General features: G+C 48.7%; 12 protein-coding genes across 12 annotated transcripts; 5 read left to right on the forward strand and 7 right to left on the reverse strand.

Moving 5' to 3' along the window:
* The first annotated feature begins 591 nt into the window (after positions 1–591).
* Positions 592–1,872, forward strand: EV420DRAFT_1063105 (uncharacterized protein). The gene is made up of 2 exons (XM_060465585.1): positions 592–1,135; positions 1,189–1,872. The coding sequence occupies exons 1-2, from the start codon at positions 1,007–1,009 to the stop codon at positions 1,705–1,707; spliced, it is 648 nt and encodes a 215-aa protein (XP_060335894.1). The 5' UTR covers positions 592–1,006; the 3' UTR covers positions 1,708–1,872.
* Positions 1,873–3,572: 1,700 nt separating this feature from the next.
* Positions 3,573–5,010, forward strand: EV420DRAFT_1638341 (uncharacterized protein; the record flags this gene model as incomplete). The annotated part of the gene is made up of 3 exons (XM_060476818.1): positions 3,573–4,099; positions 4,152–4,855; positions 4,910–5,010. 3 exons carry the CDS (start codon positions 3,573–3,575, stop codon positions 5,008–5,010), a joined length of 1,332 nt encoding a protein of 443 aa, XP_060335895.1.
* Positions 5,011–5,559: 549 nt separating this feature from the next.
* EV420DRAFT_1618510 (glycoside hydrolase family 18 protein) lies at positions 5,560–7,249 on the reverse strand (the record flags this gene model as incomplete). The annotated part of the gene is made up of 8 exons (XM_060475350.1): positions 5,560–5,700; positions 5,753–5,910; positions 5,966–6,017; positions 6,073–6,497; positions 6,554–6,770; positions 6,824–6,900; positions 6,952–6,984; positions 7,033–7,249. 8 exons carry the CDS (start codon positions 7,247–7,249, stop codon positions 5,560–5,562), a joined length of 1,320 nt encoding a protein of 439 aa, XP_060335896.1.
* A 1,428-nt stretch (positions 7,250–8,677) lies between these two features.
* Positions 8,678–9,713, forward strand: EV420DRAFT_1063176 (PEBP-like protein). Its single transcript, XM_060465587.1, has 4 exons — positions 8,678–8,977; positions 9,036–9,150; positions 9,207–9,441; positions 9,491–9,713. Exons 1-4 carry the CDS (start codon positions 8,870–8,872, stop codon positions 9,660–9,662), a joined length of 630 nt encoding a protein of 209 aa, XP_060335897.1. The 5' UTR covers positions 8,678–8,869; the 3' UTR covers positions 9,663–9,713.
* Positions 9,714–10,191: 478 nt separating this feature from the next.
* On the forward strand, positions 10,192–11,445 carry EV420DRAFT_1063168 (PEBP-like protein). The gene is made up of 5 exons (XM_060465586.1): positions 10,192–10,310; positions 10,365–10,546; positions 10,602–10,716; positions 10,777–11,023; positions 11,069–11,445. Exons 2-5 carry the CDS (start codon positions 10,445–10,447, stop codon positions 11,232–11,234), a joined length of 630 nt encoding a protein of 209 aa, XP_060335898.1. The 5' UTR covers positions 10,192–10,310; positions 10,365–10,444; the 3' UTR covers positions 11,235–11,445.
* Positions 11,417–12,785, reverse strand: EV420DRAFT_1638345 (uncharacterized protein; the record flags this gene model as incomplete). The annotated part of the gene is made up of 5 exons (XM_060476819.1): positions 11,417–11,701; positions 11,749–11,994; positions 12,045–12,308; positions 12,372–12,438; positions 12,496–12,785. 5 exons carry the CDS (start codon positions 12,783–12,785, stop codon positions 11,417–11,419), a joined length of 1,152 nt encoding a protein of 383 aa, XP_060335899.1.
* A 968-nt stretch (positions 12,786–13,753) lies between these two features.
* EV420DRAFT_1063258 (formyl transferase) lies at positions 13,754–14,692 on the reverse strand. The gene is made up of 3 exons (XM_060465588.1): positions 14,554–14,692; positions 13,899–14,495; positions 13,754–13,848 (listed from the first exon to the last, which is right to left on the reverse strand). Coding segments are annotated over exons 1-3 (642 nt in total). The 5' UTR covers positions 14,597–14,692; the 3' UTR covers positions 13,754–13,846.
* Positions 14,693–14,713: 21 nt separating this feature from the next.
* On the reverse strand, positions 14,714–15,511 carry EV420DRAFT_1518148 (uncharacterized protein). The gene is made up of 4 exons (XM_060472042.1): positions 15,405–15,511; positions 15,138–15,208; positions 15,003–15,076; positions 14,714–14,950 (listed from the first exon to the last, which is right to left on the reverse strand). The coding sequence occupies exons 2-4, from the start codon at positions 15,165–15,167 to the stop codon at positions 14,887–14,889; spliced, it is 168 nt and encodes a 55-aa protein (XP_060335901.1). The 5' UTR covers positions 15,168–15,208; positions 15,405–15,511; the 3' UTR covers positions 14,714–14,886.
* Positions 15,512–16,015: 504 nt separating this feature from the next.
* EV420DRAFT_1518154 (beta-hexosaminidase) lies at positions 16,016–18,325 on the reverse strand. The gene is made up of 6 exons (XM_060472043.1): positions 17,734–18,325; positions 17,642–17,679; positions 17,389–17,590; positions 17,220–17,337; positions 16,682–17,163; positions 16,016–16,629 (listed from the first exon to the last, which is right to left on the reverse strand). The coding sequence occupies exons 1-6, from the start codon at positions 18,250–18,252 to the stop codon at positions 16,339–16,341; spliced, it is 1,650 nt and encodes a 549-aa protein (XP_060335902.1). The 5' UTR covers positions 18,253–18,325; the 3' UTR covers positions 16,016–16,338.
* Positions 18,326–18,940: 615 nt separating this feature from the next.
* On the reverse strand, positions 18,941–20,127 carry EV420DRAFT_1063403 (uncharacterized protein). Its single transcript, XM_060465590.1, has 4 exons — positions 19,793–20,127; positions 19,651–19,740; positions 19,084–19,599; positions 18,941–19,035 (listed from the first exon to the last, which is right to left on the reverse strand). Exons 1-4 carry the CDS (start codon positions 19,991–19,993, stop codon positions 19,027–19,029), a joined length of 816 nt encoding a protein of 271 aa, XP_060335903.1. The 5' UTR covers positions 19,994–20,127; the 3' UTR covers positions 18,941–19,026.
* Positions 20,128–20,188: 61 nt separating this feature from the next.
* Positions 20,189–21,543, reverse strand: EV420DRAFT_1063395 (uncharacterized protein). Its single transcript, XM_060465589.1, has 6 exons — positions 21,037–21,543; positions 20,779–20,985; positions 20,588–20,726; positions 20,492–20,520; positions 20,416–20,445; positions 20,189–20,362 (listed from the first exon to the last, which is right to left on the reverse strand). The coding sequence occupies exons 1-5, from the start codon at positions 21,356–21,358 to the stop codon at positions 20,438–20,440; spliced, it is 705 nt and encodes a 234-aa protein (XP_060335904.1). The 5' UTR covers positions 21,359–21,543; the 3' UTR covers positions 20,189–20,362; positions 20,416–20,437.
* A 554-nt stretch (positions 21,544–22,097) lies between these two features.
* EV420DRAFT_1518165 (60s ribosomal protein l7) lies at positions 22,098–23,359 on the forward strand. The gene is made up of 3 exons (XM_060472045.1): positions 22,098–22,134; positions 22,181–23,120; positions 23,171–23,359. The coding sequence occupies exon 2, from the start codon at positions 22,181–22,183 to the stop codon at positions 23,105–23,107; it is 927 nt and encodes a 308-aa protein (XP_060335905.1). The 5' UTR covers positions 22,098–22,134; the 3' UTR covers positions 23,108–23,120; positions 23,171–23,359.
* Positions 23,360–23,627: the final 268 nt, after the last annotated feature.

Raw genomic sequence — 23,627 nt, forward strand, 5'->3', positions numbered from 1 at the left:
ATCGGACGACTCTTACAATTTTCGGTGTCACTTTGGACTCATATGCAACTCGCCGGAATCTTTTGATTTGGATACCATCATGATCTGTATCTTAAGCATCCCCGCAAACTGATTGTCAGCGTTTATCCTCCCCCCGATAACGCCTACTGTGGACCTTCGAAACAGCGCATCTGTGTATCGCAATCACATCTTTTGATGTGAAACTGCTATGCAAATAAGCACCGAGACCTTTGCTGACGGGCTGGATTTGTATATAGAGTATGTATCCTACTAGTATACGGGTGTGATGCGTCAGGACATTGGATACATATCCGTTAACCTCTAGCGTCGGGCGATGATCGAATATATGTGTCCATAACCGAGTAATGTTCTCATAGGTTTCCCAAACTTGGTACCCAACACGCCATTCCTCTGCTCGCATTGACGTCAAACCTATGTCTTCGTAGAATATACACACTAACAGATACCGCGTAACTATATCAATATCTCCAATAAATATCAAACCCTCAGGCCACGCGTCGAGGGTTGAAAATGCTGAAATACTTCCGTCAACAAAATCCCAACCCGCTTCACAAAAGAAATGGCACTAACCGTTGCCGCTTGATTATAGGACCATCAACACTGTTTTTCCTCTTCACAGTCGTATATTTACTCGGGGTGGCAGCGTTTGCTACAACATCCTCTAAAATATCCTTCGAAGAGACCTTTTCCGTGATACTTTGAACATACTGGACGTTCAGTGAAGCGAGCGACGGGTCCGGAGATGCTGTATCGACAACTCGGTCAAGCTGAGGGTCTGCACGGAGGGATGCAAGAACACGCAGGATGCTATGTTTGCCTACATCGACACGGCGACTAGGGAGGGCATCAAGAAGCTCTTGGATGTCGTTTGGAAGGCCAAGGGTAGCCGCTTTCGGCGCAGGAGCAATAGGATCGAGAGGAAACAAACGTTCTACAGTTGGTCCCGCTTCATTAGTGTCCGTCTTTTCGTTATTAGTCTTAAGCAATGCAATGTGTCAAACAGAATTCTGTTATGAGCACGACACACTCACATCGCTACCACCCGGAGGTATATCTAACTCGGAAGGGGTCCGTAACTTCTGTACACCCTGCAATGGCTCAATCTCCTGGGACTGCAATATGAGGGAACGTTCAACTGATATACTGGGTACTTACATTTTCACACAGCACACGTTCGGGCTGCAAACTCGCAAGTATGTCGCAAACTTCCGACTCTGCAAGGGGTTCCTCAGCGGTTCCGTCCAAGCTTACGCTCAGGAATACCCAGATAAGACTCCCATCCGCGAGCTTCAATGCAAAAAGCAGAACAGGGGCGGAAGAGCCAACCGAGGAAATGCAGAATACAGTCTTGTACTCGTGCTTCAGCCAAGCCAAGGTATCTTCCCTACTCTCGGAGACGTGCGCCAGGCATTTAAATGTACTAGGAGTATAATAGAACGGCTCCACGTTCAGACCATCCGAGAAAGAAACGCGGACAGCCGTTTGCGCAGCCCATTCCGGCTTCGTCCCCGGAAAGACAAAGAGATCAGCCAGAGAACGAGGTTCGGAAAAGACATGAGCAAGGCACAGAGCCATAAGGCTTGTTGTGGAGAAACGATTTTGGAATCGTGCCTCCGAAGACAGGTAGAAATCCACATCCGAGACGGACTTGCTTTGCTTCAGGAATCGGCGAGCACCAGCGACTAAGCAGATCGGCTCGTCTACCACTATCTGCTGTATATCTTTGTCGACGAATCTACTTAAGGTTAGTGATACAGTGTCGACTCTATCAACTCTAAAGACCAAACGATGATCGACAGTTACGAGGTAATTGACGAGCGAATCGTAGACATGTCGATAGTAGTCGTTTTTTGATTCTGATGAGATACCAGCTGCCGATGTTTTTAATACCAACACGGAAACTCGGTCCGGGTCTCCCGATCGTTCTTCCCCATTTGCCACCATCACCAAGTCAAACGACATTATCCAGCGTCTCAATTCTCTGTATCAGGTTAGTGTGTATCTCAATGGTATCTCGTCTCAGTCACCAGAAAAAAGTAAAAGAGAGCCACTACCAGCGATCTGTCCCATGACTATGTGTGTTCCATGAAGATTGTAGGCGCAAAGACGACCTTGAAATCGTGAGTCTTGTTAGGATGCTCTTTGTTCTGAATCTAACGGCGGTGAAAGGGATCCATCCTTTAAGCAAACGATCTGCAAAGGGCGCCATGCCATCCTCGTTACAGGGTCTATGGTTACGATACGAGTGAATAGTGCGCATACATCTATCTTCGTCGCGCTGTATTGAACGCCTAAAATCAACGTATCATGGTTATCTCATGATGCACAGTTGTACCCGTTGTAAAAGTCGCGTCGAATGCCCGCATCGCCTGCGGATCTGTCGTCAAATGTGAATGCCTCTACTGCGGTGGACTCTAGTAATTCTATGACATTTAGAGAAGGGCACAAGGCCTCGTGTTCCCCCAATGTTTGCTAGAAAGCCGGGTCATGCCTCTTTCTGTGGCCAAGAAAAAAGGTTTTGGTTGAAGAGACATCGCTAGGGAATGGTGTGTTCATTGTCTAGTGATCTTTATGGTTGGCCTGATTGTATGCATGTCGTGCAGCCATATTGGAGCTACGTCAGAGGCCGACACGTCTTATCGTTTCCTTCTTCGAGAAGCTCTCTTCCTTTGAATCTCATAGCCCCAGATATCCTGGAATCCTTCACCTCTATCGACAACTCCCCAGCCAAAGCTAGCATTATACATACGGGACCATGCAGAATTTCCATCTCCAAGTTGTCCAACTATTCTCCACGAGGACTCCTTTACTTGTCCATACCGGGCAATTGGTCAAGAACACTAGGAATCTTCGCGAGTCATCTTTGAGCCATTCTAGCTAAGACCGTTCGAAACACTTCATTATTCCGTTGGCCCCGCTTTGGATCATGACGCGGTCGAAAACAAGCTCGCCATGGCCTAGCCAAGCATTACATCCCCCGATTGGCGGTACCACACTGTACGATGTTTTGCTGGGGCTAGGGATGCTCTGTCGCTTCTCTTACCGTACCCACCGCGTTTTCTGACTGTGGTGAGCTTCAGCCTCGTCAGGTTCGCCGACACAGGTTACGCGTGTTTCCAGCTGCTTTTAACCAACGTCTTTCTGTGCCTTTCGTCGATTATTTGCAATGTTTTGGACCTCTTTTACTCTTGCTGAGATGTCTTGCGAAGTACTTCCACATGTGCTATTGGCGTCCCCTTCTCCCGCTTCTGTTTCATCTTTATTGGGGATGGTCGCCATCTCACATATATGGAAGCGCACAGGAATAGCAAATACGTACTAGGCCATAGGTGGCTATCATCCTATTTGTATCGAGTTCCTACAAAGTTATGCAACTCAGGGCTATGCTTGGTTCAGAAAACCAATGTGATGTTCACGGTGGCATAGATTCTACGGTGTCTACGGTGTTGCGTTGTTTGTCAACAACGGTGTGGCAGAAAATACTGGCTACTCCCTTGATAAAGACCACTTACCGGTGCTATCATCGCTACTATTGCTACTTCAATACAACGATGAAGGTCATTATTGTTGGCGGTGGTATTAGCGGCCTCGCTACCTACCACGCTCTGCAGACATACCTTCCCTCGAACGTCTCTGTCAAGGTTTACGAGTCCTATCCAAGTCCGAATACAACAACGTCCAGGATTGGTGGCGGCATTGGCATCATCCCTAACGGCCTTCGTGCTCTCAACGCCATCTCCCCAGCTTCCGTACTGTACCTGAGGGCACGCGGCAACATCTGCCCTTACTTTGCTATCCGAAATCAGAACGGAACCACGCTAGGCCAGCTTGGAGGTCTAGATGATAGGATTTTGCTCCCTAGGGCCTCAGTGCACGAAGGTCTGCTGCTGGGAATCCCGGCCGGCATAACAAAGTGGGGAAGAAAAGTAGTGGAGGTGAAAGAGAGAGCAGACGCTGCCCAAGTTGTCTTCAAAGACGGCACGGAAGAAACATGTGACCTCGTCATCGGTGCTGATGGCGTCAAGAGTGTATGCAGACAGGCGCTCTTTGGCAAAGAGGTCTACCAAGCACAATACGAGTACGTCTCTTCCTTGAATAATTTATCGTACTTTCCCTAAATGTATATTTAGCGGCCTTACCGGCATTGGCGGTTTCGCACCCTTCGCGTCACTCACTCCCGCCCTCCAAAGGAGCATAAAAGCCGACCAGGCGGCTATGACATTCAGCCGCAATGGATTCTTTGGTTACGCTCTTTCTCTGCCTGCAGATACCCCTGTCGACGAACAGCAAGTAATGTTCTGGTCTACGTACGCGACCGATACGCCTCCAACTCGTGATCTGCCTTCCGAAGACCTACGTGCCATCCTCATGCAGAAACATGGTTCGTGGAGATCCCCTTACACCGGCGCATTCCGTCAGATCATCGACGCTGCGTCGCAACCCACTGACGTGGATTCACGTTTCACGAGATGGCTCGTCTTACCTCGCTATGAAATTCTACCCTTACCGTACTGGACGTCCCTTCATGGCACGGCCCTGGGACCTTCAACGGGCTCTGCCAGGATCATTCTCGTGGGCGATGCAGCTCATGTGGCCTCACCCTATTCTGGGCATGGCGCGTCTCTGGCATTTGAAGACGCTCAAATGCTTGGCCTGCTCCTCCGCCATTACCTATCCGACCCAGAGTCACTTCCCAAAGTTGCCAAGGCATACGAGGAGATGAGGATTCCCCGTGTGGGAAGGATCCTTAGATTGGAAAGACGCCAGACGGATGGGAAGCGTGAGATTAGTCGGTTTAAGGCGGTAGTCAGGGATTTAGTGCTCTGGATTCTTTGTATGCTCTTCTCACACTTCGTTTCGTCTTTGGAGTCTAACTTTATCGTCGCAGGTCATCTGCCACTTCGCGTTATGCTGTGGTTGAATCCAACTCATCTGTATGATGTTGAGAAGGAAGTGGCAAAATACCTTGCAGCTATGACCTCAAAATGAACGACTTGACTTGTATAGTTGGAGCGAAAACTATAACATCATTTCATATGAGAAGATCTTTTTTATGAATTTATGAAATGTTTGCACGCTGAGCTACCTTGCATAAAACTAATTCTTGCTAAGCACCACGTCGTCTGGTTAGTAGAGCGCTACGTGCATTTGCGGTCCTGTCGATGAAGCTTCAAGCTATAAGTCATGACCCGAGAACCCGACTACAAGGAATAGCATCGGTGGACATAATACGTCAAACGTGGATCATGCTCAATATCACAGGATGAAAGATAAGTTTCTATCAAATGTGTCAATCAATGAACAATACTTGTTGCTTCAGCTTTGTAAAGCAGACGACCGAGAATAAGTCCTACGCAACTGTCAACTACATACTGAAAACATTCCACCACACCCTCGAAGATCAACAACAGAGGATGAAGTGCCCAATACGTATTCGGCTGTTATAAAGTCCATACGGTTGGGTCTCTAACGAAGGAAAGTAAAATATGGTATCCTGCCTGGTCGGTATATAATTAAGATAATATAAGTGCCATAAGTCTACCACTGGCCCATGTTGCTTCTGATATTATCCCACTTGCTATTAGGATAGCTGATGTGATTCTTGGTCTTGTCAAGGGTGCCCAGGACACCGGCGGCCGCGCCAACAAGGGAGTCGGAGCCGACTTTATCGGTTGACAGCTAAGTCGAGTCAGCCTAGACTTCTACGATAAACCCGTCAAAATTAACTTACCTCCCAGAACATAGAACCAGCAAGTCCACAGTCGTTGATATACTTTGCCTTGAGCGCGACGATGTTGGGTGTATCGTACGAGACGAGCTCCCGGCAAGACCAGTCATACGAGTAGCTACTGATATCACCCGTATTTTCGAAGACTTGGGCATTGCCGACTGTGCGTGAATAGCGTCAAACGGGTATGTGAAGATACAAGAAATAGGCACATACTAGGAAGAACATTGTATGAATACACCCCAGCTTCGATGGTTCCGGAGCCGACCTGAAAATAGATGTCAAAATCAAACGGCAATCAGAAAATAGTCTCGGAAGCGTACACCACTGTAAGATGCTCCCAGACCGTCGGTATTCTCGAAGGCACGTCCATAGAGAGGAATACCCATGTTGATCTTCCAGGCATCCGCGCCAGCCGAAATGTAGTGTTGCACAGCGGCATCGGTGTTGACACCTGTGCGCTCACCACCGTAAAGATTGGCTTGGTTGTCGGAGTAGTCCAACCATTCACCGGAATAGTCGTAGGACATGAGATTCCAGTATGTCAGGGCAGCATTCATCTGGGGTACGACGAGATTGGCATAGTTATTGGACCCAGCAGCCACAGCTGCGGATAGCTGGTACGGAGTGCTATCGCCTTTAGAGTTGGTAAGATTGTCAAAAGCGGTACGAAGTTCCGTGATAAGGTCGGCAAAACCTTGTCCTTCATCGGCATTGGATGGGTATTCAAAATCAAGGTCACTAAGGCCTAGGTTAATGCAGGGAGAGCCGGAATAGAAAAAGAGACTTGCATTCCATCGAAACCGTAGTCCTCGATGAGAGTGACGGCATTGGAGACAAATGTGGCCCGGCTGGATTCGGATGTAACGAAGGCGAAATGACCGGCCTGAGAATAAGTCCAGCCGCCAATGGAAAGGAGGACTTTAATTTTCCGGTTGGCAAGCTTGATGAGGTACAGCTGCTTGAGACAGCCGTACAAATTCGTCCCACTTTCGGTCCAGCTGTCTCCGTCGTAATGTTTCTAAAGAGACGTGTTAATCCTTTTGTAGAATCGGATACAGAAAGTTTGTGTACCTCTTCATCAGCCCACGAATCAGTAAGCCTTATAACTCCAGACCAGGGGTCTACATCAGCAAACGAGTAGAGAATGTCTAAACGCTACGATACGTCAACTGTAAAAAGAGAAAATGGAACACCCATACGACTCAAAGTGTCAGTGACAATATCTTGAGGTTCTGTTGGTTGTGTTAGAGCAATGCATATGCCAAAGACAGGACACTGACGAAAATCGGCGCCGTATATACCCCAGTTGGTAAAGTACGCGACAGACGCCTTTCCTTTGTTACGTTCCTCAAGGTCGCGGGCCTCTGGAGTCGTTTGGTTGCCGGTGGTGGAAGGAGAATCCTTGTATTTGTCGGGACGGCGCATCACAGCGGTTGCATTGACAGTTACCACTGCAAAGCACGCGATACATAAGAAAAGAGTGTGTTTGAAGCCCATTATTGGGGGACGGTCAAGCTGAGAGAGGATGGGAGAGAGGGGAAGAAGTCTTCAAGAGACGTGAAAACTTCCAACATAGCTGCGGGCACATTTTATAGTGCTGCTCCCGAGGTACGAGAAGTTCAATGAAGTAAGAAATGAAGTAAAGGTAGTAACAAGGGGCCGTCAATTTCCTATAATGTAGCATATGGGGACAGGGAGTCGGTGAAATGAAGGCAACCCAGATGGGGAGCGAAAATATGCCCCGAGGGAGAGCTCACATGAGTGAATTTCAGCAAAATGCTAAGAAAAGAGTCATACTAGGTAATATTACGCGCCAAAACGAGAGCACATACGAAAATACGGATCACATCCATTTACGACGTATCGGTGAATTATCGAGAGGTTCTGTCGCAACGACGCAAAAGTAGCTTTCATCTATTGTTAGGCAGCAATTGGAGGCGAGAAGTGATCCAGGAAGTGCAAGTAACGAAGAAGGCCCGAGGCTAGGATCCTGGGATTTCTTTATGTAAAAGTAGTGTCAAAGCAAAAGAGCAGTAGGTATAAGCCAACTTGTTGGGAGTAACGACGGAAGTTTGAATGCTCGCGGTTTCGAACCAAGAAAGGGTCGTATTGATGGCGCTTCTTTTTGCGGGCAACCCCATCAGGGACACTTGCTTGGTCCCTCATTCCAAGCCTACGCGACATCCGAGAGCCGTATGCACCTTGTGGAAGAGTGCCACCTAAAAAACGGTTGCCTAGCACTATGCCACTCTTTTTCCGGGTACTCTAGCACGATTTTTCGCCTATGTTGACTCTGGATGTGGAACCCAGCACGACGACGCCCTTTCGCCCTTTCTAGAACTTTACCACGCCGGAGTTGGCCCAGGACCGCTAACACAAGACTGAGACTCATGACTGCCAGCAGGGCGTGGCCTTATCGCCGGTGACAAGAGGGCGGCTACGCAAATTCAGTTGATTTATTTTGGGTTCTTGCCGTGTAGAAGCACCTTCTTGGCTGCTTTCAGAATCAACGGGATTTGCATGAAGAACCTTCGCCTGTTGTCCAGGACACATGTAACCACAAGTATTGATCCTTTCTTCAGACTCCTAGATCCTCAGAGTCGGGGACAAAGTTCAACCTCCTTACGTCTCCATAATTCCCTTTCAGCGGCCCAAAGACTAACCCGGTATATTGCTGTTAAGTCTAGTACCTTCGATATACATGGACTGTGGGTCGACGGCTGCGGGGGTTGACGACTGGCTGGTTTTCGAGCTAATTCTAACGTACCAGTAAGCGACTCGGAGACGAAAAATCAGGTGACCTTCGGTTCTGGTCGCTTCGCTTCTCATACTAATCGACGTCACCCTTTTCTCTCTCGAATCCAGCCGTACCGAGTGTCGTGGCCCTTACATGTCTTGAGAAGTTCATGCTACATCGACCGATGAAAAAGAATATGCTCCACCCATAGTAACGATGATTTTTTTGCATAGAGTAGGATCTGCACCTGACCTTAGAGAGAAGCGCCTTCGATTTTGGAGCCGTTTAATTGCCAGTCGCCTAGCTAACCATAATAGTCCTAATCACTGGACAGGCGCTATGAAAGCAACGCCTTTCGACCAATACTCCCATCTCCGACCATGCTCCTCACTTTGGCTCTGCTGCTTTACTCCAATCTTTTCACCCAAGTGGTAATCTCTCAAGACACCAACCTTACCGAAGTTTCGCAAGCCTTTATCAATGCCGATGTGAGTGTTGACAGGCTTCCCGAAAATAACCCACTTTTTGATCCTTTTTACTTCATAGATTCCGGAAGACATCTATCTCAAGTTCGATCCGTCCTTCCTTCTCGAAGTTTCGCTCCCTCAAGCAACGAACTCTTCAATCGTCTTGAAGGCAGGTGTTGAGCTCCCCCGCAACGGTGCCATTAATCTTCGGTCGTTCGATATTGCTTCGCTGATTCTACTCGCCCTTCAGCGACCGTCGGGCCACCCTCATTCACCCTCGTTGGCCAGAATATCAACAGAGGCCCATTTGTTGTAGCAGCAGTCGATCCGGACGCCGTCCAATCGCGAAGCGAAATTCGCCATTTCCTGGGAGGGAACTTCGTGGCAGAACATATCTCTGATACTTGTACTGTCTTATCTAACAAGACAGCCGCCGTTTCGGAATGGCTTCAGCCTTCCCCTCCTGTTGGCACTGGCATACACCGGTAATATTCTTCGCATACTCGAAAAGACTACATTACTTATCTTTCGAAGGTACATTTTCCTGGTATTCAAGCAACCTAAAGGTTTCAACGACCAGACGCTCGTTAACTCCACTTCACCATACTGGTCTTGGAATATCAGCGCGTTCGGTGAAGCCGTGGGCCTCGGAGACCCAATCGCTGGGACATTCTTTTTGGTGGAATCTGATCCTGTAGTGCTCTAGAGCGTGAGCTCGTCCATGTGGAAAAGAGATTATATACATTGCAGTTACTCCATCCATGCTGTTTCTGGGAAAGTGACCCACCTCTTCATTACCATTGCTGAACTAATAAACGAGATAAACGATTCCCTGGAAATGAAGACGTACGCCATGCGATCTCCGAGAATTACGACACGGGACGGTACCACAGAAGGCGCCAAGAAGTATGACATCTCCGACGACAAATGTTTGTTCCTCGCGCTGAATCCACCGACATCGTTTGTGCCGAGAGACTTTGGAAAGCTCTATTCCTGGCCTGTACACGCCGTGCGGGAGAAAAATGTATTCGGGCATCCGCGTCCCACGACGACTACATGTGCTGAGTGGATATATGGGATCCGGCTCTTGACAAGCGGTTGAGCACGGGAAGCAAGAAGAAGGCTCTCGAATGTGAAGACACGGTTGTCCATGGACTGCGCATGTTAACTAGACGAGGAATCTATGTTGAACTCCTCCTTGGCGGACTGATCTTTTCCGACGCCTAAACCACACCATGCCCTTCGCTATGTTCAATACTTAGCTATACTCGGGCTCCGAAAACGAGGACCGCAGCACCAGGACATCTTAAAAAAGATCATTTCCCACACCGGCTTACTTATATTAGTGCAGAGTGTGAGCATTCGCTCATCATCGTCCCCATGTAGGTTACTCATCACTTCTACATAGAAATGTGAAGCGGAGATCGCAATGGCTTCACTTGCTTATTAAAGCGGAGCGGCTCGTTCTCGATTTCCTACCCTTTGAACATGCTTTTCGCAATTGCTTTATTATTCGGTCTCCTCACTCAAATCGCAGTCTCGCAAGATACTAGCTTAGGAAGGGTAAAAGAAGCGTTCGATGCCGCCGACGTGGGTATTTCTCCCCTCCCTTGAAATGCTACATTCTCGTCCTTACGCTACACAGATCCCACAAGACATAGCCCTTCCATTCAATCCGTCATTCCTTCTTGAAGTCTCCCTGCCTCAAGCAACAGGTCCTGCGATCGTCCTCAGGGCAGGTGTACAGCTTCCCCGCAATGGTTTGTCACCGGTGTCCGGCTGAATACCTCTTCTACCGTTTGATAATAAATACCTTGCAGCGACCGTCGGTCCTCCCTCGTTCGCCCTCGTCGGGCGTAATGTCGGAAACGGGCCCTTCGTCATCGCGACAGTCGACCCAGATGCTCCTACTCCCCAGGATCCCAACATTGCTCAAGTTCGGCACTTCCTCGGGGGGAACTTCGTGTCGAAGCACTCCATCGCAGGCCCCACTCCCCTGACGAATACGACGGCCGCGGTTTCAAATTGGCTTCAGCCGACGCCTCCCGCAGGTTCGGACGCTCATAGGTATGTAGAGTGGATTTGCTGAGACTGAATACTCATCGCTTGAAGGTATATTTTTCTGGTGTTCGAACAGCCGCAAGATTTCAACGACCAGGTTCTCGTTGATGCTAATACACCTGTCACATCCTTCAACATCAGTGAATTTGGTGAAGCAGTTGGACTTAGAAACCCCATAGCAGGAACCTTCATGTTAGTGGCTCCAGATCCTGCGTAAGAAGTACGTTTCGATGTAAAAAGCAAATCATATTACGCACAAACAGAGTACGCGTTTTGGCGCCCAATCCTCGTCCTCGTCACAGGTATAAGAATAATCAAACAGTAGATCTAGAGAATAACGCGCTATAGAAATATAGGGTAGGAATGTGCGTGATACATATCCAAAGAAGAAAGAAGAGATCAAAATGGCTTAGGGTTTGACTGAGATCTAGTGATCTGGGGTGGCGGAACCAGCGTTACCGTGCTAGCGTCGTAATTATTCGTGATAGGGTGCGATCGTGTACGTGTCATCGAGGGCGCATTCAAAGGCGTGCTCAAGTCACGCGGTGGAACTGGGAGGTCGAACACGGATGATTCTAAGGACTTGCAAAGCGCTTCAAATAGCTTCCTCGCATCATCAGCGCCGAATCCACCGGAAGTCATTGCATTGACCAAAGATTTGAGTTTGGGTCCGACCTTGGGTAGCTATAGGATTCGTGAGAAAAGATTATACGCGCTTCCAGGAGACATACGTTGAAGAGCAGCCGGTCGATCATCGCTCCACATTCCTTGACATCTTTTATATAGGTTGCCTTCAAGTGGCCCGTATCCTGTACGGCAGAGGAGAGGTCGGCATAGTAGTATTTGACAGGTAATCTGGAGCGGTCAAAGTGCTCCACCGTAGGAGAACAGGTGCCAGCACCAATGTCTACCATGAACGAGGCAGGGTTGAAGCACGACAGTTCAGATATGTAATGTTCATGAAGAAACGTGAGGCCCTGCCGACCATGTGAATGTTGGTTCATCAAGCTCGGCTGTTAACACTCACCTCTAGTGACTGCCTGAAAAAGTCCAGGTAGTTGGCCACATTTCGAAACGGAGGTTTGTCGAATTGGAACAACCGCTGCAAGCATAGGAACACTTTCTCGTCGCGTTCTACGGCGCAAAGGATGTGAGGAAAGGGATTCCAGGGATCCGTGCGATACTCTGGATGATTAAATTCCAGAAGAAGGAAGAGCTCTGGAGAAGTTCGCGACAACGATTTTATCATAAGGGTGTCATTGGATGTAGGAGTAGATGGTTCCACCATGACCTATACAGAAGCGGCATTAAAGGGGTGTCAGTGCCATATTGCAGTAACATGTATACCACGCACGAGACTGTTGGTTTCGTAAAGGCCAGGATCCTTCAATAGCAGGTCATCGATAAGGCTCTCGTAGTCGCTGCGCAGTTACAAAATAAACACCCTCAAATAGCAAAGAATACGACACACGACGTACATATCGTAGACGACAGACGAGCTAGTCGAAGTGGACGAGTCCGACTCTGAATCACACGACGACCAACCACTCCTGTAATACGAGCTCGCATCGTCGTCGCTGCTTTCTATGCGAACCATGCGCTGCAGCGGGTGACCCAGTCCCCATCTCGGATAGGAGTCGATGTCCTCAATTGTCCCGTCAGAACGAGCACCGTCGCTATCGCTGTCACTGTCGCTGTTGTCCGAGTCTGTGTGTTCCGGCGACTCGACTATATCTCTTCCCAGAATTATCTGGACGGAACGCGACATAAGTCGCGATGGGCGGGCAGAAAAGGGTGCCATTTAAATGTGATTTACTTCCGCTATTTGCTTGAACTGTCGTTATCATAGGAACTGGGGTCGTCGAGCAAGCCCTTAGAGTAGAGTGAAGCGAGGCATAGCGAATAGCACAGCGACAAGCGCTCAGATACGTGGTGAGAGGAAAGCAGGGAACGGAGAACGCCGGAAGGTGCTCGGGATTATGACATGTCCAAATCCGGCCTTCACCTCCAAGGTGCTGAAGCATTAGGGGGATGTCACTTTTTACCACGCTGGCACCTTCACAGACGATGCTAAGATTCTTAGCAAGTTGTGGGATCAGACAAGATGAACGTGAACAGACAGTGCGCAGCAGTTTACTCGTATTCTTACGGCACGCCAAGGATATACTTTCGAGTCGAATTTTCAAATACGTTTTAATGATTTGCTCTAATAAATACTAGGCGGAGACAAAGTATCTTTCTTCAACCATTCCACCATTGTCTCGATGAACTGCTTGGGGTTCGTCGATTGCGACGGACGCTTTAGCCGATCCATCCTCAAGGTGGCGAGAGGATGTCCATCTTCATCATCGTCATTCCTGTGAGCATCTTCAAACTGCTCCGGAAATCCTACAAGCACACGAAAGACATTATACTTTCCACCCTCCGGACACATATTAGGCTCTGCAATTCCTTCAATCATTCCCCTCAATAGATCCGATCGATGTCCATGTCCGTAGTAGTCCTAAGTGGAAACGATAATCAGACCAGAACTATTTATTCATGAAACAAACAGAAGTGCGCGCGCACGCTATCCAGAGAAGCGAAGGGTCATAGTAGTCGTCAACGTCCTGAGACCGGAGACGTTCTCGAAATGTTGTTAACAAAAGGACGCGGTCATCAATTGAGAGCGGTGTTGCGCGTAACGATAAATTTCTGTGTAAACGTTTGGTCTGAGTCTGGGACATGGGTTTGCTTGGCTCAAGTACGACCTTTCGTCTATATGGCCGAGACGGTCGGCTACGAGGCGTTTCATACAGATTTTGTATAATATTGTATACATTGATAACGTTCTGCCAGACTATTAGTACACATATCAAAGCAACGAAAAGACTGAACTCACAAGTTGCTTCTACTTCATCCAGAACCATCTTCGCGCCCATCACGATGATCTCCCACTCGACCCTGTGCAGTCGCTCCTCATACGTCTCTATCGCCTCACCCTCCTCAAAAGGTATCTCCCGGACGACAATTGGCTCTCCCCGATCGACCTGCTTGACTATCCGATGCACCATAGCCCCAGAACGAGCAATCTCTCCCTTTTGAAACGCCTCATACGCTCTCTCAATAGCATTGGCGCCGTCGAATTCTCCAGGAAGCGCAGGATGGAGGTTGATCACCGGAATCGACCTCTCGTCCGTATACACCAAGTCCAAAAACCCTTCCCCGAGAACGTGCATCCACCCTGCTAACACAACGAGGTCAGGCTTTTCTTGAAGGACGATTTTTGCGATTTCGATGTCGTAGTCGGTCCGTGTCTTGCCTGGGTTAGTCTTGAGGAAGGTTTGGAGAGCCAGATATGCCGTTCGTATGGGTGGGTTGGCTTGTGCTGCTCTGGTGAGACCATATGCCGCTTTTCGGTTCGATAAGACGAGACAGATTTCCACGTTTGGGAGGGCCGGGGTGTTCTGAGCGTCGATGAGAGCTTGCAGATTTGTACCTGCGTTGGGATTTTTAGCTCAGACACGATATTAGTGCAACATCAGAATTTAGAGTACCTGAGCCGGAGATTAGAACGACTATTCGTCGTTTGGGTGCCATAACGAAAGTGCTACTAATGGCAGCTGAGCATGAGATAGTGGTGGTAGGCGTCGAAGCGCCATCAGTACATCGCCTTCCTATTATGGGAGCTTCATGCCAAGTTTTCGAAACTTTCGTTATGCTTTCGAATTATCCGCCATCCTAAACGTACGTATTCATACGTATATACACCATTGCAAGTACAATAAAATAAATTAGTCCATTCTTGTCATACCTCCCGAGTCATATTGATCTCCCGGAGTCAAAGTGATAGTAAGGATTAAAACATCCCGATGATGTCGACGTGCAGATTAGTGCGTCATGGGTACAGCTTTAAGCTGCTCCAATCTTGATGAAAGGGAAGAGTCGGTCAGACTGCAATACGGTATCAGTAACTCGAAACGCTAGCACCGACGTGGAAACGAACCTTTTAGGTGTCCGGTACCGATAATATACGAAACTAGCAAGGCTCGTCTGCAGACCAACCCAAATAGCAAGGGACTGGAACAACAAAAGACCATCAGTATAAACGTAAAACGCTCACATAAAGCGGGAGACGAACCTTTCGGCGAGCCAAGTATGTGTAGTACATGATGTCGATGAGAATTTAACGTTAACGTTAATTAAGAATAACTGAAGAGCGCAGAGCAGAGAGTGAGTTCAGGCGAATAAACCAAAGGTGGCTGGAGAGCAGATGGTCAGGTAAATATTCGTTTATATACCTCAAGACACCCTTGCAAATCTGATGCAAGTGATGGTCGGATGGGTACGGCGAGCTTCCAGACGAGGCTCGACAGGCCTAACCACCGCCTAAGCGCTGAAAACATACCACGGATCAACGCCGTGCATTTTAACCAACAAGTCCCGAATGCTTCGATGTGGGGTCGATTCTCGAAGGTGGTCGCTTATCAAGGCCTGGACCGCCGGTACAAGAGGTGGTAACGCTCTCCGGGGAAAACAGGAACACATTTTGGCACAGCCCAAAATTGCCCGCTGCTTCCAGACTTACAATCACCGCCGTGGCTATAGGCTCCAGCACAAAGTCGCGTCATTCTGAATATTCGAGTCGTATGGCTGAGGAATGCAGCGTCCGGATACCGCCGCAGAGGATCCTGGCGCTATCGGTAAACTTTTCTCCCGTTGACATGGTCTGCGAAAAAGACCATTGAGTGAGCTCAACGTACATAAAGGTAAAATGATGCATATGACAGATTGATCAATTTCCCGGTACTCTTCAATACACTAAATACCTCAATCTGTCATTTTCATCAACCTCGGTCATACTCAATAGCTCAGCAACGGCCGCCAGCGGTACCTCCCCCTTGAGATGGCGTTTCCTTCCCTGCCGCGCGGGGGAACATTGAGGACTATAAATAGGTATGGAGTAGGTCCTAACCAGAACCAGGTGAAGCCTTCGTATTCGATGAATGCGAGAGCCAACTCCAGTCTTGTCTGTACGCGCGCTTCTTCATTGGCGAACATACCGACACTCTTCCCGATGCTGTTGCTTGGAAGTGCTTGTACGCCAGAGTTTTGAGTTCTACGCCAAAGTTCTCGCCATGTCCACCGTCAGCCCAGAGGCTTTCATCCTCAACGACGTCGACTATAGTAGCGACCATAAGGAACATCTTATTCGTCGTCTTCCTACCGCTACGATTATTGAAGCGCAGTGTGCACTAATAGAAAATAGACAACGAAGTCTTACGCCAGCAGTAAAAACGGCTGTAACCAAACACTCGTCCTAGGCATCAAAAAAAGGAATCCTAAGCATTACAAAGACCAGGCCTCAGAGCACACCATAACGGCTGGAGAACAATCGCCCCAACACCCCTCTGCCTAAACCGGAACCCAACATCATGAAGCCTCGCAAGTGCCTCAGTCTCATTCCCTCCCCCTCCACTCCAAAACACCTCCGCCGAAGCAGCAGCCCTAGGCCACACGATCGGATCCAGATTCGATGGAGAAGACTGCTCCGTCCAAAGGAGCTGCTGGCCGCCCAGCACTAACCGGCTTTGCTTCTCCGTCAGGTTCGCTGTGGGGTCGAATGAGTATGCCTGAAGGGAGGGGTAAGTCACGGTAAGCATAAATAGGGTCAGATAATGATACCTTTTGCCACGTCTTGAACGGATCACACCAACTATTCTGATCCACAGTATTCCCGAGCATCTCCCCAGCACCACAATCAAGATAAAAGTAATCCGACGCCGCATGAACGAACTTGAACCCTCTTTCCGCAACAGCTGCTGCATGCTCAGACGAGAGCCACACCATCACAACCGTGTCGTTCCCAAGAGTCGTAATATTATAATCAAGCAACATCTCCTCCCACACAACCGGCGTCTTCCCCGCCGCACGCAGAACACCATGCGTGGCCTCAGTGAACAATCCCAAAGCCTGCGTAATCGTGATCCCTCTCGCCGCCAGATCCGCTTGAGTCACCTCATCCTGGTCATAACAATTGAAATTGATCTCATCCCCCCCAGTCGAGAAATACTTGCTAGGGAACATGGACGATATCGCCGAAACCAGGGAAGCCGTGAAATTCACAGTATCACTAGACGCGACGCGGAGCTGTCCAGCGGGGGGTTCTTTGATCACCATTCAATCAGTGGTCTGGGAAAGCTCAGAAAGCTAAAAGACGCACCACCTGCGTAGTCCTGCCACGGAGTGGCCCCGGAACAAGCAATGTGATCAGGATACGCTTCTGCAATAATGCCCGAATGCCCTGGAGTATCAACCTCGACCAAAACGTCGATACCGCGCTAGGTAGCTATGATTCAATTAGCGTCACTGGGGCACGAGAAATTACGTACAGAAGCCGCATACGCGACGATATCCTCAATATCAGCAGTAGAGTAAGTCATCGAAGAAGAGTAGGCGCCTTTGGCGGACAGGCCAGGGAATTTCGCAACTTGAAGAGGGAAACTCTGGCTGTCTGTTACGTGCCAATGAAACGTGCTCATCTTGACCCAACTCATGGCATCTAGCGTACGTTTGAGGTCGGAGACAGGGAAGCTGATAATTGGAGTCAGTAGAAAAGACTTTCAGAGAATGAGGACCGCGTACAAATTTCTTGCTGTGTCAAGCATTAACCCACGGTACGGCTGGGATGCATGTTTGAAAAGAAGATTCAAAGGCGTGAAAATTTTACGTCATACATAAGCTGGAGCATCGACAATATCCACCGGTGCTTCGGGAGTATACACCCTGTCTTCCCAGTCATACCACAGTTGGCTAAACGTCGTCAGACCTCTGAACAAACCCAGTGTCGAGTTGGCAGTGACGGTAGCGTCTGACCCATCAGCAGGGATAGCGAGAGTATAACTCTCCATGCGGGTCCCCAGCTCCGCTACCGCCTCCTTCGAGATACTCGCCACTTCCCTTCCTTGGAAGACAAGTGTGAGCCTCTCGAGACTCGCAGCACTAGCAATGACACCCGCGTCGTTCGCCCCACGTCCTACCACCAGGCGCTGGAGCTTATCGTTGTACAGATACTGTTTAGTACGCGATATCGCATCAGTGAGGTCTGCGGGTGGAGAGTCGATGCCCGAGAGCGCGATATCAAATGAAGGAGAGAGCCGGAGGTGTGTTGATCCCGTTGAGAGGCTTTGTGGTAAAGGCCATAGAGCTGATACACGCAAGGCAGCAAAGAGAAGCAGTACAAGGCGATGGGACATGGTGGTAAGAAGTCACGTCATGTATCCAACCAGATACGTGCGTGGTATCGACTGTTGCTCGCATCCTCCTATGACCGGATGCAGTCTTCTGTGTACCCTTCCAAAAATCTATTATGACGTTGACTAGCTGCTAGCCGTGGGCGGACAAAAGAGGCGAGCTGTCGCACCAGCCAAGAAGCTGAGAAGCCTCGGATGCCAGCCTCGTGACCGGTGCATGAGTTCGCTGCAAATCAGCGTGCATGCTTTATAGGATATCATTGAACTCGCTGGCTTTATGATAGCAGATGTCGAGAAGTTGTTCCATGGTCGTCGAAGCGTTGATAATATCGCAAGAAAATATAGTGCATTGTTTTGATATGACAAGTTTTTCAGTGTGTTAGACTGAGTGAGGATGCAAGTTTGGCTACCGTACTAGCAACATATCAGAATTAATCGAGGGTATTTTTCGAAAGGATGCATTCTTACCGCGAAGTAAATATAGTCCATCGTATCTACGCATTCTACAGGACTTGTCAGAAACACAAGACAGAGCAAGCATATCTGCTTACCATCGAGAACATCTCCATATCATTGATAATATCTTCAAAATTCATATCATCCGAATCCATCCAAGAAAATATAGTACATATTGTTTTGATATGGCCAGCCTTCCAATGTGTTAGAGGTGTGAATGCCAGTTTGGCTACGTAGTGCTGGTCCATATACGAATCAATCAAGGATATTTTCAAAAGGCCGCGTTCCTACCATAGAATAAGCAGGCTTAGTCCATTGTATCTACGCATCCTACAAAACTTGTCAGAAACGAAACACAGAGCAAGCACATCTACTTACCATCGAAAGCATCCCCATGTCGTCGATAATATCTTCAAAATCCATGTCATTCAGATTCATCGAAGATGTAGTACTTCCCGCTTGCAGTATATCCTGGGCCAGTTCATCCATCGAAATCTGTTCGCGGACAACACCATAAAGAATAGGCTTCCAAGCACAGATATGCTGATACCCAGGCGTCGGCAACGCAGTCAAGTCAATTCTCAAAGGAAACGCCATCATACGCCCATCGCGCTCCCACCGAAAACAGACAAACGCAAAAGCTCGTCCCGTTCCTCCGTTATCCCTAATTTCCTGAGCCTCCTTAAAATCAACTTCCATATTCGTAAGCCACGGCGCTTCAGAAAACGGAGTAACGGATGCCTTGGATAAGAAAATAGTCTGTTCCGGACGTCCACCAAGCCTGGTCAAGTCGCCGTACATCACATCGAGCTGCAGAAAACTATGAAGGAGGTCGTCGGTGGTGTGTATGCGAAGGGCTTCCAAAGTCGCCCATTCAAATATCCATCGACGTTCCTGTATGTCTTTCGTTGTCTGAGAAATACTCAGAGTGGATTTCGCACATACCTCAACCCAGGCGCTCCCATCAATGAAGCGCAGCTTTTCGCGACAATACTCTCTGTGTCGACGCCAATCGGATTTCTGACATGCCTCGCTCTACCAAGGGTAAGTAAATACGCGTCCAAATTGCCAGTGAGACGCAACGCACACAATATCGTATGTACTGGCATTTCCCGCACATTCTCATCTTCTTACCCTCGTATCCCTTCTCTTTTCGCGGACATTGAAGAAAGTGACATACTCTCTCCGGCTTAGATTCCAAGTTGTTGATTATATGTTTGTTGTATATAAAGTAATGCGAGGGCATAATACAAGTAGTTGCGATATGTGGCAGTGTAGCAACTTGCATCTATTTGTTTCGGAAGTCGACGGCTCCTTCCTTCCCACCGCCGGCATCCTTGCCTTTGTCCAAAATCAAACTCCACACCGAGGAAAACTACAATTCATCTGCAGGATGAGTCAGCCCAACACGTCGAACCGCATTCACTAATTATCCAAATTACTGATTAAAACCGCAAATTATCTCAGTCAATACTTACTAGAAACAAGGCCCCATTTTCCTGTCTCATGCTCCTGCACAATCCACGAGCCAGGAATTGTTGACGGCTGCACATGGATGAGAACCTTTACCAAGTCTGGGACGAGAAAATCGACCATCGTTGGCTAAAGGGTCAGCGACTCTTCAAAATAGTATGGTGAGTGTTGATCCGGGTCGTCCCTACGAGAGTGTTCGATTCCATTCGGTCATTAAATTTAGGGGTAAACAAATACCATTGTCGTGCTCCCTGCTTTATCACATCCCTGACAAGCATCAGAGTGTATAGCTGGAGAAAATGGGGGAGCCTACCGCAAATGTTGAGGCATACTGACATCCCTCTTTGAACAAGTGACATCGCTGAAATATCATGATTGCGGGTTTCGAGACCGATACATTGCAACATACTGTGGGAAATTGATGACACTCTCCGAATCGAGTGGCGAGTCACCATTTGAGCGTCCCCTTCCTGAAGGTATGGAGAAAAAACCGATAGTGTCCCCGGACCAGTCCGTGCTCAAACCACGCTTGCCAGACCACGATTTTCCTGTTTTCACAAGTGTCATGAATATGGAAATCTGAAGCTAGATGCCATGTACCAAAGATCGGCACGCCATGAATCCAACGACGGTCTGCTTCATGTATGTCCTTGTCAGTCAGTTCAAGGGGGATGTAAGGGCCAGGACTAGGAGGGTCATTGGTGGTGATGGTACGAGAGAGTTCTTCCACAAAGTTTTGATGATCTGAATATATGATATGCCACGTCGTGCCACGGTACGGACGGCCTCGGTGTGTGATACGAGTGCCTTTATACAAGATAAGAATCAAGATGAGACAGACGAATCAGACTCAAGTACCCTCATGAACAATATCATTGTAAGGCCACATTGTCGTACCAATAGCCTTCCGAGACCAAAGATCCGGTGTGCCAAACTGTGAGCGGTGTTTGTAGCGATGAAAGCCTACATGATGGCCTCCACAAACCCAATCCTCCCAGAGCTGTGTCAAAAGCATGTCCTCATCCTCTGGAGACCAGATTGCAACGGAAAAATTGCCTGTATTGAACCACTTGTAAAACCCGAGGGATGGTATACCTTTGTTGGGTTGGATTCCAGCTTGAAGTAAGATGACCATCCGCTTCTGAGATTTGTACAGTATTGGGAAGCTTTTGGTCGACATATGAGTAACGAAAGAAGCCAGAGGAGATGTCTCAGCGAACGGGAGTGAAAGCCTGCTTTATAAGTCCAGTAGCGGAAGTTGCCGGGTCCCCGATTCTTTCCTTTTTGTACGAAGAGACAGCAAGGATGCGGCCTTTTTGACCTCATAAATTTGTTAATATGTTCATTCCAACTTGATAGAGTGTGAAAAAGTGGGGGTGCAATCTAACACCTAGCCTTGAATTATCCGTTGGATCAGGTGAAGCTGCCAGTTATCGGGAGTATACTTCAAGTCAAGTTTTTGGACGAGGTTGAGCCGTAGATGGTCCACCTCGAGACAACGAGGCTGCCCACTCTTCACACCTTGAATATGGGTTGATGAGGGCATTTTCCTACGTCGAGGCGTCTCTGGAGTTCCCCGACTGAGCCTCGGAGGTATCATGGGAGGAATAGATGTCGGTATGGCATGCAGGGGCGATGCAATGATGGTTCAACAAAGGCGCGTCAAGTTCATGTGCAATGAAGCGAAACTCTGGATAAAAGAGGAATGTATGTCAATGACGATATGTAGTAGACTGAACGCGTCGCAGCTTACCGGCAGTTGTAGTTAGTGAGCCGTGAGGATTTCTTTGCCAAAGGTACACAAATGAGCGAGAGCGGTTTTGAGATTTCCTCGTATACCGGATGTGCCGGCATCTCGGCATGAAATCCCGGTCTGTCGGCCCAAAGAGGCCTTAAAAATATTCTATTTCTATTGCCGTCATCCTTGGGCTTCGTCCAAAAACCAAAGTTTTAAGGGTACGCATTATTTCTGTACGACATCCTTTCACTCACCAAAATCCAGATGGCCACCACGACCGCCAAACCCGCCATAGAGGCCGTCACAAAATACACCAAAGCAACCTCCCTAGCGCGTTTCGGCCTCGTCCCCACCCCAAAAAAGAATCTCCCTCGAGACAAACGAACGCGACTACCCATCCCACCTACGACCATCATAACCCGCCAATTCTCCCCATGCCGGTTCGAAGACCACTACTACAACACCCTCCAAGACGACGTCATGTACATGACCTACGTCCACGAACGCGGTCCTCGCCCACCTCCCCGGCAAATCAGACTCAAATTCGACCCAGAGGATCCTTACTCCAAATACCGGAAAAATCCCCCAGTCGGCGGGTCTCATCTAGGACGACAGCCCCCGCCCCCCTCGTCGCCTGAAAACGTCACGAAGCTGGAGAAGATCCAGATACACACTATGGTAAAACAGGCGGTGATGAGCAAGAGCGAGGTTCTGGGTGTGGTCATGGCTCTCCGGGCACTATCAGGAGAGACGGAAAACGGTGGTGGAGGAAAACATACCATGGAAGGCGTGCAAATCGTCAAGGGAAAGAAACAAGTCGGTGGCTGGCTAAGGCCCGGGATTCCCATCGGCGCCAAGGTCACAATGAAGGGCCAAAACATGTACGACTTCATCGGCACCCTCGTGGAGTTCGTTCTCCCTCGTCTTCGAGAGTTCGACGGCCTTGCCCTCCCCATCGCCGGGTCCAATCTAAACAAACCCAGCTCTGTATCTGGCGTCGTGTCCATGGGTCTGCCGCCTGAAGCTATGGGCTTCTTCCCTCAAATTGAAGTGAACCAGGAAGCCTACCCAAGGCAATACGGAATGCACATCCACTTCATCACCAACGCTCAGGGAGTTGGAGCGCAGGACCGTGCTAGGGCATTGGTATCAGGATTCCAGATACCATTCATTCGTACCGTCCGACAGTAAAGGAAACTAGCTGGTAAGCACACCACCCTTTTCCGTCTCACCCGTAACTTACATCTTCCACAGTATTAGACTAACTTTATATACAACAAACATATTATCGACAACTTGGAATCTAAGCCAGAGAGAGTATGTCACCTTCTTCGATGTCCGCGAAAAGAGAAGGGATACGAGGGTAAGAAGATGACGTTGGTATACTAGTAGTATACCAACGCAATTGCTCTGAGTCATCTGCACGTGAAGCATGCTGCAGCCTTGGGATGTCCACCGTACCCAATCTTGCTAGACGGCCTTGTCGGTACGGTGTACGGTACGGCCGAATTCGTCATTCGCCTTCCAGACACTCTGGTCTATTGACTATGGTCTCGCAGAATCAATCCTCATTATGAGGAAGTGAAGACCGCTTCGGGAGCTTGGTTCCGTTCCTTCAGAGCATTTGGATTGGAAGCTCAACGGTAAGGCTCTCGGTTATACTGCTTTACAACTCTTACTGATCAGTGCATTTAATCGTTGTGACTTCAGC

Source organism: Desarmillaria tabescens (genome assembly GCF_030435595.1).
Source record: "Desarmillaria tabescens strain CCBAS 213 chromosome Unknown EV420scaffold_6, whole genome shotgun sequence".
Taxonomy (NCBI): domain Eukaryota; kingdom Fungi; phylum Basidiomycota; class Agaricomycetes; order Agaricales; family Physalacriaceae; genus Desarmillaria; species Desarmillaria tabescens.